At 40.9% G+C, this 16235-nt stretch overlaps 1 protein-coding gene across 4 annotated transcripts in view; it reads left to right on the plus strand.

The window, feature by feature from the left end:
• LRGUK (leucine rich repeats and guanylate kinase domain containing) overlaps positions 1–16235 on the plus strand; it is a 129358-nt gene that overhangs the window by 79665 nt on the left and 33458 nt on the right. For 2 of the 4 annotated variants that reach the window (XM_077997366.1, XM_077997365.1), the window contains exon 16: positions 2429–5444. The exons of 1 other annotated variant lie outside the window; for it this stretch is intronic. In XM_077997366.1, the coding sequence (XP_077853492.1) occupies positions 2429–3978 (1550 nt within the window). In that variant the 3' untranslated portion in view covers positions 3979–5444. Of the gene's footprint in view, positions 1–2425; positions 5445–16235 lie in introns of those variants that run through there. One more of the 4 variants, XM_028846303.2, reaches the window with a different exon arrangement.

The following is a 16235-nucleotide window of genomic DNA, read 5'->3' on the forward strand; positions in this document are numbered from 1 at the left end:
ACAAGGAGAAACCTAGTCTCTACTAAAAATACAAAAATTAGCTGGGTGTGGTGGTGTGTGCCTATAATCCCAGCTACTAGGGAGGCTGAGGCAGGAGAATTGCTTGAACCAGGGAGTCAGAAGTTGCAATGAGCTGATATCGCAGCACTGCACTCCAGCCTGGCGACAGAGTGAGACTCCATCTCAAAAAAAAATAAAATAAAATAAAATAAAAACTATATATATGTTATATATATGTTTATATATATATGTTATATATATACACACACATCTTATTTTCCCTATTGTAATGTGAATAACATTTATTTCTAATACCCAAAAACTTAAAAAGCACAAATAAATAAAATAGTTTATATAAAATAAGGAAAAAACTATATTCACAACTCAGTATTAAGGGATGTCTTTCTTTCCATTTGTCTCTAAACAACCTACTTCTGGGATAGTTAGTGCTTCCAGTAAAGTTTTTAGAAAGCTGGACCAACTATCACCCTGAGTTCTTGCTATATAGATCATAAAATAAAATTATATTTGCGAATCATTATTCTGACTAATGGTAGAAAGAAATGATGATGGTTATGATGAGTCAAACAGAGGAGAACTGAGCAGTTGACTAGTCCATAAAGTTTCCCTTTATCTTTAATAAAAGGCCTGGTATGATTTGCCAAGTTATGTCAATTGTTAAATTGTAAAAGTAGGGAACACATCCTTGTATGTCTGATTACAGTAAACCAAGAGATTAAGGAGCAAAAGAAGCTTTAGCACAGGATTTCACTGTTCTGATATTTTTCCACCTTTTAAAATTACTTTTATATTTTGGTTAAAAAGCATACCATAACATAAAATTGTATGTTTTAAAATTTAACCATTTAAGTGTACAATTCAGTGGTACTAATTACATTCTCAGTGTTGTATAACCATCACCAATACGTGTTTCCAAAATTTGTCATTACCCCAAACAGAAACTCTATACCCATTAAACTGTTACTCCCCTCAACTCCTGGTAACTTCGAATCTACTTTCTTTTCTCTATGAGTTTGCCTATTCTTGATATTTTCACAGTTTAATTTTTCAATTTAACCCTGTTTCTTGTCCAAGCTAGTATTTCAGTTTATAGCTGTTATAAACTAGGGAGTTCCAAATGATGAACAGGACATCCCCTCAGAAACCACACCGAGGGATGCCTTTCTTTGCTCCCACCTGTCCCACCCTCTCCCTAGAGAACACCAGTTTGATAGGATGCAAAGGGTGCGTGTCCAGACTAGGGGCTCAGTGAGAACCCAGCAGTGCAAGCTCATCTGCGTCAGTGGAGGGGATCGGGGGCTGGGAGCCTGGTTTACCTCTGGGGAATGGATCACTCTGGGTCACCTCAGAGGTCTGATTTGGGTTGGAGTCTCTGAGTATCAGATCTCCCCCAAAGTGAGCTGAAACGAGCTTCTTCAAGGCTGTTCCAGGGTCAGATCTCCCCCAAAGTGAGCTGAAACTAGCTTCTTCAAGGCTGTTCCAGACTGGTGTACCACCTCTGACCACTCCACATTTCAGAGCTATGTCCTTAGGACTGGGGTAAGACGGTATTTGGGCCCCCAGAATCCATGTAGTGAACAAGTTCACTGAACGAGTGCCTGCTGGATGATGGCATCTGTGAGACTGTCCCAGAGATCAGTCATTCTGAGAACTTGGTGTCATGGTGAATGGAGGAGGACCCCCTCTCTGCAACACCAGCATTGCTAGTGGCCTCTGAGAGCCATTTTTGAAGGCAAGGTAGATGTGGAAGTCCAAGGGGAGGCCTGGGGATGTGAGTGGGGGGATAGCAGCCTGGATGGGGGTCCTCAGGAACAGCTGCTCTGAGCCATGGTGCCTTGTGATTCTGTCACGCTGATTCTTTCCTTCCTTCTTGCATTCATCACCCATTTCCTCAGTTCCTGCCCCTTTGCCAGGTATTGGTGACCAGACATAACGCTTCACAGAGCTCACGGCTTATATAAGGGGGCTGCCGTTAAACAAGGAAACAAACCAGTGAGACTTCATCTGGCTTGGATGTGCATCCTCTAGTTTCTACCATCAAAAGCAGCACTGATACTCTACGTTGGTATAAATTTAAAATCTCATTCACTTGGAAAATGTCTCACCACCCACAAACCTGGATGTAAATTTTGGTTCTGTGAATGAGAACCAGACATAAACCTCTTATGTTTATTCATTGAAGTTGATGTTTTCAGTTGACTAAAATTGTTCTAAGTTCCACAAAATAAGAGAATTATAGACACTTAGTATCTTCAAGGAGAAGGGAAGGTTTAGTTCTCCTATATGTGTAATTTTATTCCTTTCAAGGGCCTATGTGCATCTAATGGGGAAAAGATGTTTTTCTTATTAATTTCTAAGCAGTTAGTTAACTTCTGTTTATAGTCAACTTCTTTTTATATTAAAGCAGGAGCTCCCTCTAGCAAGAAGACTCTCTCTGGGGTACCAGCACACCTGGTTCCATCTCCCAGGCGCTTGGCAAAACTGCAAGCAGATGGCCAGATGACAGAGCATCTCTCTGGAATGCAAATTCATGCCAAGAACCTAGAAAATCAGAGCCTAACTCCTGCCCAGAACCAACCGCGGGCTCAGGATGGAGAAACCCATCAAAAAGAGCTTTCTCCTAACAGCCATCTCAATCCTGAGCCCCCTCAACACCTCAGTTCATCGGCACTGGGTCTTCCTCAGCAGGCCCAGGACCTATCCCTAAACCCGACAGAAGAGGATGTCCAACAATCACATCTTCCTCTAAAACAGATAGCCGCTGAGACAGATGTCCCCGAGGTGAAAGCCAGTGAGGTGGGGCAGTCTCCCATCACCCCTACCCTGGCGCCTCCTGCGCACCCTTCCCCTCCCCTGTCCGGCGGCCCTCAGCCAGGCCAGGATGAGGAGTCAGGGGAGGCCCAGGTAACCCCCAGTGGCCCTCCTCTGTCTGAACCTCCACAGGCACCTGGCCCCACTCCCCTCAGCCCTCAGAGAATTCAGGATGAGGAAACTGAGTCAGACGAACATCTACCCAGCAGTTTCCACCATGATCCTCCAAAAGATTCTTCCCACCCTGAGGTGGTGCAGAAACTTGCTGGAGATTCTCAGCAAGCTCTGAAGGAAGAAACCTCCAAATCAGAAGCCATCCGGGTCAGTAAGCCTCACCCAGAACTGCCACATCCCCAAGACTTAGCAACAGATACCAAGCAGCCCCAGGCCAGGGAAGCCCCAGGGACCTTGCTCTCTAGAATCCGGCTGGCTCCCACTCGGCTGCCCCAGCCTCAGGTGCTGGCTCCCCTCCAGAGCAGGAGGCCCACACTCAAACTCCTATCGCCCAGCAGGGAAGAGGCTTTAGGAACAACCTCTAATCAAACCATGACTCCCTCTCCCAGGCCTCCACCAACCCGGGAAGCAGACACCAGTAAACTTCCTCCCATCAGCCCTCCGCACTCAAAACCACCACCAAATCTGAACCCCCAGGCAGCCCACAGTCCTCAGCAAGTCCAGGAAGAGAAGGTCAGTGAGGTGAAACTCCCTCTTATCAGTCCCCCCAGCCAGGAGCAAGCAGCACCGCGCATCCTAAGTCCCGCCCTGGAGGAGGCGGCTCAGAAAGTGAGGCTCCCTCGCATTCCTGCTCCTCTCCCGGAGCCAGGGCTGCCCCAGAGCTCGGGGGCTCAGCCCGATCCAAGGCCTGCAAAGGAAAGGAAAGCTCCCCAAGCAGGCGGCTCCTCCAGGAGGAGGATTCCAGACATGCAGGCCTCACCCCACAACCAGGGGCCACTTCAGCAGACAGGGGTTAGGAAAAAAAAACTCCCCATCCAGAAAGGGACGGCTGGAGGACTGGCACCTCTGGAAGAGGCACCGCCTGGGAGCCACCAGCCAGCCTCGCAGCTAGAACCCCTCCGTCAGCCAGCTCCCGCCATGGTGCCCGACCGTCCCAACCCCAGCCCTTCTCTTGTTTCTTGTCTAAGCTAGTATTTCAGTGTATAACTGTTACAAACTCGGGAGATCCGAGCAACCAGAGAAGCAAATTCCATACGCCAGAAATTCCTGAGCCCCCCCATGCCCAGTCATCACCTAGAGACCCCCAATTACAAGAAGATAAAAAACAACATAATTCCAGAAAAAGAGCCCATACCAACCTCCCCACAAATGACCTGCCTTGGAATGTAGATGTGTCCAAACCAGGGCCATCTTGGAAGAGAGATTTTTAGAGGATTATCTCAAGAAAATAAAACTCCCGTCAACGGCGATCGGCCAGCTCAGAAGAGGCAGCCCTCACCCGGGAGACCCCTCCAGAGGGAAGAGGCCCCTGCGGAGTCACTACAGGATAGTTCAGCTCCTTGGAGCATCCAGGGAGAAAGGGACAGGTTCATCGAAAGGGCAGGTCTCAGAGGAGAGACATTGCTTCGCAACCCCCAGAGCAGGACAGTGAGCCTCCAACCCAGCAGCCTGTCAAAGACACACCAGCCCATCAGGGAGAGGTCAGGCCAGAGAGAGCTCTGTCCAAAGGCACAATGCACTTGATTCCAAGCAGCAAACCAAAGAGAAGCAAACCTGAAAACATGGGGCAGTGCCACAGGACAAAAGCCCCGTCACTCCCCAGAACCAGGTGTCTGCTGTGGAGCAGGGCAGCTGGAAGGGAAGATTGAACACCAGGGGCAGTCAGCGCACCAAGGTTTAAGCCATCCCTGGAGCCACCTGCTCATTAAGGTCTGGGAACCCCAAGGCAGTACTGTCAGAGAACGACCAGCTATGGCTGGGTGCTGTGAGTCTCCACACTGGCTTCCTCCTGAACCCATGGTCAGCATAGGTGGAGGGGCTGGTCAGTGCTGTCCAAACCTTGGATTCCTAGAAGGCAGCCAATCTGCACTCCTGTGCCTCTTCTGCTGTTGCTGTCACGCCTGGAAGAGCAGCTGTCCCAGAGGGATGCGGCTTGATCAGCTGCTGCCACCAAATTCAGCTGTTCTGGAAGGCTGGTGCCAGCAAGTAGCCTTTGTGTCCAGACACAAATCCAACCTGAGTTCCAACTCTGACTGAAGCAGGGCCATATTGCCATTAAGTTTTGTTCCCTTCATAAGGAAAATTCGCTTCTAGACTTCTAGAAAATCCTCTTATCCCTCTTGCATTATTGAGGAGTTCCAAAGCAAAAAGAACTCTTGAGACAGGAAGCCTTTGCTGTTCCTGGAGATTCCAAACCTACAGTTAACTTGTGGGAATCTTCTGTAGGGAAGAGGACATATTTTGCATGCGTGATGCTGTGATCAAATGCTTCAGATTTGTCTTGGCAATATGTTGCCTGAAACTTATTTTGCTTGAAATGTATTTCAAAATGAATACCTTCCTACTATCTCTGAATAGAAATCTCATGTAAATTAGCCCATGCCTTTATTATGCCAAACCATCTGGTTGAATCAATTAAAAGAATTAATGGGAGAACATTTAAGTGAATCAGTTGCTCGTTTATTCATACCATCAGGATTCTTTCGCTGGCAAATGATAGAAGTCCACTCTAAGCCAGCTTGTGTGACTCTATTAGAAGGGAGTGGGAGATTTCGTATGACCAAACTATGGGAAGGGCAGGGCTACAGCAGGTCTCAGGGAGACTGGGGGCCAGTTGTGGAACGTAACCAGGACTCTAGTCATCTCCTGGACTCTGGTCTAGGACTCTCACCACTTCTCATCTCTGTTTCTTTCTCCATGTTGGCTTCATTCTTTGGACTACAAATGACTCTTTCAGTTTCTGCACATGTCGGGGAACAAGGCCACCAGCAGCCCTCAAGCCCACATCTGATTTTACCTCTGGAAGCTCCCACTACTGTAAAGAGATTAATTTGAATGAATGTTCATTAATCCTAATCCAGAGAAAGTCTTGTTGGCCTAGCTTGGTTTAGGCACTCGTTCTCAAACCAATCTACTCTGGCAGGGACCAGGGTTACCTTTAGACATACCTATTGAACCAACTCCTATGTATGGACACTATACTCCACCCAAAAAGAGGATAATTGTGACCAAAACAGACAACCCAAGATGTGACTCTTAAAAAGCTACAGGATATCTATTGACCACTTACTGTGTACACAGCAGCATGCTAAACTGTGGTTGGTATCTCATATTTAAAAATGTAACTGATGATTAAATGCCTTTGTAAATGTATGTTATCTTACACAAAAGAGAGGTGTCTGAGAAACTATGAATTTCAAATGTTATTTCAAGGGCAGTAAAAGAAATTGATATTTTAGAAATCCAGGATATAGAAATCCCCTCTGGCAAAATGAAAACATATATAATGCCAGTAATTACCCTCTGATTTATCTGATTTGTCCATGATAAAAATAATACAGTAACTGTAGAAAACATATCATTTATTTCATTTATTTATTTTTACTAAAAGTGTGTTTATTTTTACTAAAAGTTCATTCATCCAACAAGCATTTATTGAGCACACCCTATGTGCCAGACACTGATGGTTGCTAGATAAGGTGAGGTGATGAGGATACTTCAAGAAGCTTTGTCTTTTATCAAGGGAGATAGATAAGAGGGTTCATTATATTAATAATGCCATGTGATTAGGGCAACTGAAGGCCCCACAGCGTGCTAGGCTATATTTTGCATCCTACAGACAGGAAAATCCATTTGTCAACTTTTCCAGACTGTCATAAGAATACCAAGGAAGGACACTGAATTTGGCCTGGGATACAAACATTGGATCAGGAAACACTTCAAAGAGAAGGTCAGCCTTCGGCTTAGTCTTTGCGGTTGCAGAATTAGTCAGCAGACTGATGGGGAGAGGAAGTTTTCTTAAGGAACCATGTATGCCTAAGCAGAGGCACGCGCAGGCATAGCATCTTCTAAGGACCCGAATGCCAGGAGAGGTGTAGGTCTATATAGATCCAAAGTCCCTTTTGTGCTACGCCAAAGAGCTTGGAAACTTGATCTTTAACAATGGGAGCCACTGAATTTGTATCTGAGAGGCATCTGTCTGGAGGGGGTATAGAGGATGAATTTGAGAAGAGCAATACAGGAAGCAGGAGGAGTGGCAGGGAAGTTATTGCTGTAGTCCAGAAAAGAAGTTAGGCCTGAAACAAGGCTGTGGGGTAGGAATTGTCAAATTAGGTAAATATTTAGCTTGGATGTCGGGGAGGGCAGATTGTGCAAGAGAGGAAGAAAATTAAGATAATTACTCATTTTCTATGAGGTGGGTGTGCAGCACTTTAGAGTTGTCCATGTCTCATTTAGGTGAAGAATTTCCAAATTTAAAATTACTTTTAGAAATGTATAATTTTCCTCTTTGGGCGCCTGTTTCTGAAGCTCCTGAAGGCATTTGTGGTTGCATTTCCATTAGGGTACAAAAGGGAAGCGATAAGCCAAATTTTTGTTATCACTTCTTTGTGTTTCTGTTATTGTTTTGGTAGTATACATTCCTAATGTCTTAGACTCAATGGAACTGGACAACATTTTCTTTGTGGTCGGAGGAAAGGAGTGGAAAAGAGTATCAACAAGAGGTCTTTAGTGCTATTATTGATTTTCTTGGTATAAGGGAAACCTCTGATTTTTACACATAGAATAACAATGTTTAAAATTTGCCATTTTCCATCTATATTTGCAAAGTTCCTATCATTCCCATTTGATATATTGTTCAGCAAGGTGATCTTTATAGGAGCAAAAAAACATTGTGGCTTATAGTTACTACGTTAGTAATACCATCTTTAACTCCTTTAAAGAAGACCGGCACCTAATATTCAAATCAATGGAGATAATAGTGCCTCTTGGCATGAAAGCCTTCCTCAAATATTTAAAGAGATAAATCAGTTATTTCCAAAACCTCAAAAGATAATTGAACAAAGGGCATGATTGGGAAATTCACAGAAGAGGAAATAAAAATGTCCAATGGATATGTCAAAACGTATTTAATCTCATTATAAGTTAAAACAGGATACTTTTTTTTTTGTACTGAATTGGCAGATGAAAAACAACTTAATGTCTACTGTTGGCAAGGCTGTGGGTAAAGGCACTTTCTATGTCTCAGGAGAGAAAGTCAATTGGCACAAGTTTTCTGGGACACGTTTTACAATTTTCTGTCAAAGCCTTAACATTTTGTATATCTTCAGTCTAGTAACGCGAATCTGACGATTATTGTAAGGAAATCGCTTATGTGCAGGGATGTTCATTGTAGTGTTTTTTTATGATAAAATCTAGAAATAATCTAGCTATCTAATGGGATTTTAGAAATAAGTTATGGTATAACTATATGCTGGAATGTTATGATGTCATTATAATCATGTCGTAGAAGAATATTTAATTGGAGGAAACTATTGCATAGCAAGTAGAAAGCAGGTTAAGGAGGTAGAGCCAGGATGGCTCTAGTTATTAGCTCTGGATTATGGATTCTGCATAATTTTTATTTTCCCATCTATGCTTTTTAGTATTTTTAAAAAATTTTTTACCATGACCTATGTTTATTCAGAAAAAGTTATATAGAATTAAATTTAAACACACACACACACACACACACACACACACACTTTGAAGAACTGTCATGTGAAAGCAATAGCCTTACATTCTGTTTTGATTTGACATCATGAACTTTCTAAGAGTTAGAGGTGATTTGCAGAGGAACAGACTGACTTGCTCCAGAAGTTAGATGCTCTGTTATGGGAATCTTACAGAAAGTCTTCATATGTTGGGTGATTAGTTGGACTGGCTAAAATGTAAGGTTCATTTTATGATCTAAGATCCACTTACTGCAACTGGCTCCATTTGTTATGAGGAATCCTGTTTTATTAAATGTAGTGCTTAGTACTAGAAAATTACATGTACTTAGTACTCCTTAGATATGTGGCTTTCAAAGTTTTATTGACCAAGATCCATAATTAGAAGTATACATGTTACAATATCGTGACCCAGTAAACACATACATACCTGGCAAAAAAAATGTGTCATAAAACACCCTTACTATGGTGATAGATGACTGATATTTTCTATGGTGCTGAATTTCAATTTTTAATATTCTGGTCGTGGCCTCCTAAATTGATTTCACAATTTTGTTTGCAACCTGCAGTTTGGAAAACACTGCACTGAGTGCCCTAGAGCTTTGCTTTGATGTTGTCCTTACTTGGAGGCCTGTTACCAGACTGCCCCCCTGCTCTGGTTGCCTTCAAGTGAGGTTGGATGGGTTGACATCATTTATACTGAATTCTGCTCTGGGACAAGGATCTGGTGTATTGGCAGTTATGTTCTTTTTCAGTGTTGGGGCTCAGGATAAGATACATCCAAAATTCATATGCATACATTTTATATAGAGCTTTTTTTTTTTTTTTTTTTAAAGGCACTTCAGAACAATCTTGATCAGCTTACTTCCTTGCCTTTTGCTCCATGACAAGTCTGAAAATCATCTAATTACCATAAAAGATCCACCAATTTCCACTTCAGATAATTGCACTATTTATATAGTATGTAGCACAGTGTGTCTGTAAATGAATTTAATTGCGTAGTCCAATTTGAAAGACATAATTCTAGAAATCACTTTTCTGTATTGACCAGGCATTCAGAGAAGAGGATAAGAACGGCCTAACCATTTCTGTGTTGATGACAGATAAATGGTGTTACAAGATCAAACCTCTAATCTTAAAACTGATTATGAGAGTGCAGTCATGATTTGCAAAAGCTGAAGACCTTTTATTACAGATTGTAACCTTAGAAATTCATGATTGCAGGTAACACTAAAATTCAAAATAATCCTTGAAAATTCCAGTTGCATTACAATCTAGCCATGTGACCTTGGGCAAGTTTCAGAGTTCTCATGTATAAAATGGAGGTAATAATAGTACCTACCTCAGTGTTTTTAGGGGGATTAAATGAGTTAGTATACTGGAAACCACCCAGAACAATATCTAGCTCACAGTAAGTGCTTCTATGAGTAGTGTGTGTTCATATTAACATGAAAGCAGCAAAAATGTTTGCATTTCCTGTTCATTGAAAGATGATGACACTGTTCAAGCTGGGTGGAAATATTTGGTAAATGAGATGGTCTTTGTGGAAATCCTTTTTTAAAAATGTGACAACCTTGATTTAATTTAGGAATGTAAGATTAGAGTAATATTGGAAAGAAATTGTAGTTGAGCAAAATATTACGAAGACAAAGAGGTTTGTCAATGGGCATTCATAGGGAGCATTGCAGTTTGGAGAAGTGAGTAGGGAAACATCAGTTCTGAGATTATTATGAATGTCCATGTGATCCACACATGAAAGACCTGTAGTAACACCTGGCACATAGTACATGCTCAATAAATGCTATCTATTATTTTTACTATGATTTCATTATTGATAAAATCAAGATCATTTATATTCTGGGTTTCAGATTGGTTAGATAGTGAATGCTGTCAAGTCACTGGTCCAGATAGTAGATATTTTATTTTCTCTTTGAGACTCAGTTGAGACAAAGACCAGCTTCTACAATTACCAGATCTATACCCCCTCGGTGTCCTAGGATAAAAATAGAAAAGCAAAGTGAAGAAAGACAGAGAATGTTTTTGCTGGAGAAAGTGACCAATGAAGTAACATCTTTGAAAAAGATGTTATTCTTGAAGGATAAGCCCTTAGCAATCAAAGATCATGCTTAGGGTGTGGGATTGGGTGGAAATCCCATCAGAAATACAGTTATTTGAACATGTTAGTAGAAGGAAAGGAAGTCTTTAGTGTGTATTGAAGCTTCCTGATGATGTATATCCTGTTTTCTGCCAATCATTGCTACCCTTTTCCTCTTTTCTTTCCCAAATTCTTCTATATTAATGCAGATCGTATGTAGCAAGTTTTCACTCTTGAAATTTACCTGTTCTATGTGTTTTACTTCTTTAAAGTGTCAACTAACTACTTCATTATATACTCATCCTTTTTTTTTTTTTTTTTTTTTTTTGGAATTCTGGGCCTTATTGCTCTATGTTTTAATTGGAACATTCTTGATGCAAGGCCCAAATATTGACCTATTAGTTCACCTCCACTGAAGACATTACAATGTATGAAGTTTACTGGAAAAGAACATTTTTGTACTTTATTTGCTCTTATGAATGTAAATGTGTATGTTTTCCTTTTTCTTGATATAGAAGTTGTTTTTGTTTAACTAATTATTTCTTTGATTAGACACTCAAGAATATAGCACTTCACTGTTAGCATAGTTTAATAAATGTATTCACTTTACCTTATATAACGTGACTACAACATTAGTACTGTATTTCCTTGGACTTATGTTAGTTTTCTACTCTAAAAGTTTATTTTGCTATGGAAAATTATCATGGATACTATGCAAAATTATTATTTTTCTAGTTGATATTATTCTTTTCTTAGAAGCACAGATAGACAAGACTTTTAAGATGTAATTCTGTCCTAGAAAAATAGCTTCTTTTGCCACCTTTAGTTTTGTGATAGCACTTCCTAATAAACTAAACTTTTGTCTTAATTTTCCACTACAAATTATCTATCATATTAAAAATATTTAAAATTTGATAGCAGATTATTGTGTTTTCTTTTAAGCTCTTTTTTGTGATTACATATTTCAGTATCAAGACTTATAGAGATTTTAACTTTACAGGTATTTACATCATATGTATATATGCATTTAATCATTGTAGGTATGAATAATTCTTGTTAGTTTTCCTTTTTTTTTTTTTTTTTAAAGAAAAACCCTTGCTATATGGTTTTGTTGTTGTTGTTGTTGTTGTTGTTTTTAGATGGAGTCCAGCCTGGAGGACTCCCAGGCTGGAGTCTAGAGTGCGGTGGCACGATCTCAGCTCACTGCAACCTCCACCTCCCGGGTTCAAGTGATTCTCCTGCCTCAGCCTCCCGAGTACCTGGGATTACAGGCACATGCCACCATGTTCAGCTAATATTTATAGTTTTAGTAGAGACGGAGTTTCACCATGTTGGCCAGGCTGGTCTCAAACTCCTGACCTCAAGTGATCCGCCTGCCTCAGCCTCCCAAAGTGCTGGGATTACAAAGCCCCATTTGAGTGGGGGAAAAAAATAAGTGATTCTGAAGTCGTCTGTGCATCTGAGGACTTTTTTTTTTTTTTTTTAAATTAAAGCCTGTTTCCAAGTCATCCATTTCTAAGTGCTTTCAAAGAGAGATCAGCTCTAGTGTTGATACATTTTTTTTTTTTGCAAGGTTTTATTTAAATGTCAAAAGCTCAAAAGCTCATATTGAAAAGTAATCAGTCATATTTTTGGACAGGAGAATGACTAAATTGCCTTGCTATATAAGAAATCTTATTAATGTAGAAACACTTGTCATTAAAATAGAGATTTTGTTTTTCAAAATATTTATAATCTGACCCCCAAATGGTAAGTTCATCACTAATTATTGACCTGGCTACATGCCTGTGATACCAGATCATCAACATCTTCTATTTTTAACTTTCCTTAATGCAGTAAATGGCCCTATTTAGTCTGTTTGATGATATAATGTTAAATATACGTACAAATCTTTTATTCTTAGGTACATGGCCTCTACTGCTTTTGGTGTTTAGTTTGGATTTTATGCTTATTCTTTTAAAATGTTTTATACAAATATTATTTTAATTTGTTTGACTTCAAAAGAGTATGTCTAACATAAAAGATCTAAGCCATTTAGAATTAATTTGAAATGTGGTTCCAGTTGTTCCAGATACTTCATTTACATTTTCCTGCATTTGTAATGATACTAATCCATAAAATAACTTTAAAAATCTGCCTTGGATCATTAAATTCATTTATGCTTCATTGCAGGTATTTAAAGAAATTTAACTAGCATATATACTGAAGAACTTGGTTCTTTTTGTGGACTGTAAAGTAGTTTATATATATTTAAAATGTTGCCTCAAGGTTGACTTTAATTTAGATAGCTTGAATAAAATCACATTAAGAAAATTTGTTGCATGGTGTTCTAACATTGGTAATTATGGTTTTCTCCTTAAATTGGGAAGTAAGCTCTTTTGTCCATTGATGTATTAAGACATTAGACAATATATTAAGAACTGTATGAAACTCTTTATTATAGGAGTTCAAGTCGTTAAAGTGGTAGTATTACAATGTAGTTTAATAGTAATCTAAACACATTATCTTTACCCAGAATGTTTTGTTGCTGAGAAATCACTAAGACATTAAATTATTGGAATTACAGCTGCATTGTGTCATCAGATGGAACTTGACTTGTTTACACCACAGTACAGACAGCTTATGTCTTAGAAAACTGGAAAAAGGAACCCGGACACAAAAACTATATTTTGAATAAACTTTTATATATTATGTAGGATCTATTCTATGGAAATTATTTCAGTGAATATAGCTTTTATTTCTTTAAATTCTATCTTATTGATATGGTTCCAGTTCATCTAGTCTTTTTCCTAATGCTCTGTACTTAGAGTGACATCAACAGGACAAGGGGTTTTTTCCAAAAGATAAATAAGCACAGGATGCGCCTCCTTCCTCTCTCTCTCTCTCTCTCTCTCTCTGTTTCTGCCTCAGCCACACTGAGTTCTCTACTGTGATGCAGTTATGTTAAGGATACATCTACGTTCTTATACCAGCCACTTTTCCGGTCTCACATAGTTTCCCCCAGATGTTTGAATGCGGTTCTTCTTTATGCCTTTTAGTATGTGTTCAGATGTCACCACCTTAGGTGGACTTCCTCTGACCACCATGCCATCTCTCATGCTGTCCCCTCATCCGGCTTTCTGTTTCTTCATCACACTTGTCATTACCTGACGTTATTTAATGTGTTATTTGTCTGACTCCAATATTAGCATGTAATCCCCACAGGTCACGAACTTTTATTTACTGCTATATCCCCAGCATCCAGAGCAACAGCCAGCACATAGCAGGTGCACAATAAATGTGGGTCAAGTGACTTTTATCACAGAGGTTCAACAGAGAATGCTTCTGCATACAGTCGTTTCATTTTATCGCTTTGTGATTAAACACAGTTTCTTTAATATTCCTTTGTAGATTGTTCTATTACCTGAAATTCTTTGGATATAGTCCTCACCCATTTGTTGCATCTGTTCAAGCTCCCTTTCTCAAGACAGGGCCTAGGTGGAACTTTAGACTTCGTTACCATGATTAAATACTTGTACTTGTCTGCAACAACTTTAACCTTGTGTTATTGGTTTGGGATTGCCACACAATTTGGGTGAAGTTCAAGTTCGGATTCCAAACCAAAGTAGAGTCTGATTTCCCACAGGTGTTTCTATCATCTGGTTAAGTAAGAATCTGTCCCCAGACAAAGCCCCTACGTCTGTGGACTGACATTTCCAGATACCCCTTTTCCAACTTGTCACCTTTTCAAACAGTGCAGGTCTCCTCCTCCTCCTCCTCCTTCTCCTTCTTCTCCTCCTCCTTCTCATTCTCCTTCTCCTTCTTTTCCTCTCCTCCTTCTTTTCCTCCCTCCCCTCCTCCCTTCTTCCTCCTCCCTCCCCTTCTCCCTTCTTCCTCCTCCCTTCTTCCTGCTCCTTCTTCTTCTTTTCATTTTTTTTTTTTTTTGGTCGTCGTTGTTTTGAGGCAGGGTCTCACTCTGTCACCCAGGCTGGAGTGCAGTGGCAGAATCATGGCTCACTGCAGCCTCTACCTCCTGATCTCAAGTGATCCTCCTACCTTAGCCTCCCAATTAGCTGGGATAACAGGCATACACCACCACATCAGGCTAATTTTTGTATTTTTTGTAGAGAAGTAGTTTCACCCTGTCGGCCAGGCTGGTCTCAAACTCCTGGGCTCAAGTGTTCCGCCAATCTCGGCCTCCCAAAGTGCTGGGATGACAGGTGTGAGCCATCGTACCTGGCCAAGTCAGGTCTTGTATGCCAAGCATGCAGGGACTGTGGCTTCCCCTCTCAGACCACGTGTTCAAACCTCAGCCCCCGATGCCCTCTGACCTCTTAGCATCAATTCCCACTCCTCTGACTTCGAGCCTTCACTACACTTGTAGTATCTAGAAAATTTTCTTTCTTGGTTTCTGCCTTACTATGTATTAAAAACAAAACAAGTTTATGTTATACATTAGTGTTTTTCTCATCTTTGGGTGGGGGTAGTTTTCCGCTTCTGCTCAGTCCATCGTATTGACTGAAGGTACATGTGGATATCGTTTATTTTAGCAACTTTAAAAGCAACACTCCTGAAAGCGTTGATGCTCCCATATAGCCAAAGCTATTTACTCCTAGCCCCTCTGTGAATGAGCAGTAATACAAATGTATACAGTATTCTGTTTTTTTTTTTTTTTTTTTTTTTTTTTTGAGACGGAGTCTCGCGCTGTCACCCAGGCTGGAGTGCAGTGGCCGGATCTCAGCTCACTGCAAGCTCCGCCTCCCGGGTTCACGCCATTCTCCTGCCTCAGCCTCCCGAGTAGCTGGGACTACAGGCGCCCGCCACCTCGCCCGGCTAGTTTTTTGTATTTTTTAGTAGAGACGGGGTTTCACCGTGTTAGCCAGGATGGTCTCGATCTCCTGATCTCGTGATCCGTCCGTCTTGGCCTCCCAAAGTGCTGGGATTACAGGCTTGAGCCACCGCGCCCGGCCGATACAGTATTCTTATATGCTAGGTCTCTGAACATTCTAACGTCTTAAAGGAAATATTAGATATTATTTATGAATAAATTCTGTTAAACAGTGGCCTCAGGCTGGGCACAGTGGCTCACGCCTATAATCCCAGCACTTTGGGAGGCTGAGGCAGGCGGATCACGAGGTCAGGAGATCGAGACCATCCTGGCTAACACGGTGAAACCCCATCTCTACTAAAAATACAAAAAATTAACTGGGCGTGGTGGTGGGTACCTGTAGTCCCAGCTACTCAGGAGGCTGAGGCAGGAGAATGGCGTGAACCTGGGAGGTGGAGCTTGCAGTGAGCTGAGATCACACCACTGCACTCCAGCCTGGGTGACAGAGTGAGACTCCTTCTCAAAAAAAGCCAAAAAACAAAAACAGTGGCCTCATCATTCTATTCTATTTCAAAGCCTCTTAGCATTGCATAGTTTATTTTCCTTTTAGCCTCTTGGACTTTCATCAAATGAAAAGTCATAAGGGTAATTTTTCAATTAACTATCTAAAAGCCACTGTTTTTGACATGGTTTACTTCTTTTGATTCTATTTATAAGCCTGAATTGATTAAGTATTGGGTATATTCAGAGGATATATCTATTACGTGTTACAGACTGACTTTATTATTGTGAGTTATTATTTTATTGTAAGATATATTTTTATTTTATTTTAAAGTTG

The sequence above is a fragment of the Macaca mulatta genome, chromosome 3, assembly GCF_049350105.2.
Source record: "Macaca mulatta isolate MMU2019108-1 chromosome 3, T2T-MMU8v2.0, whole genome shotgun sequence".
In the NCBI taxonomy this organism is placed as follows: Eukaryota; Metazoa; Chordata; class Mammalia; order Primates; family Cercopithecidae; genus Macaca; species Macaca mulatta.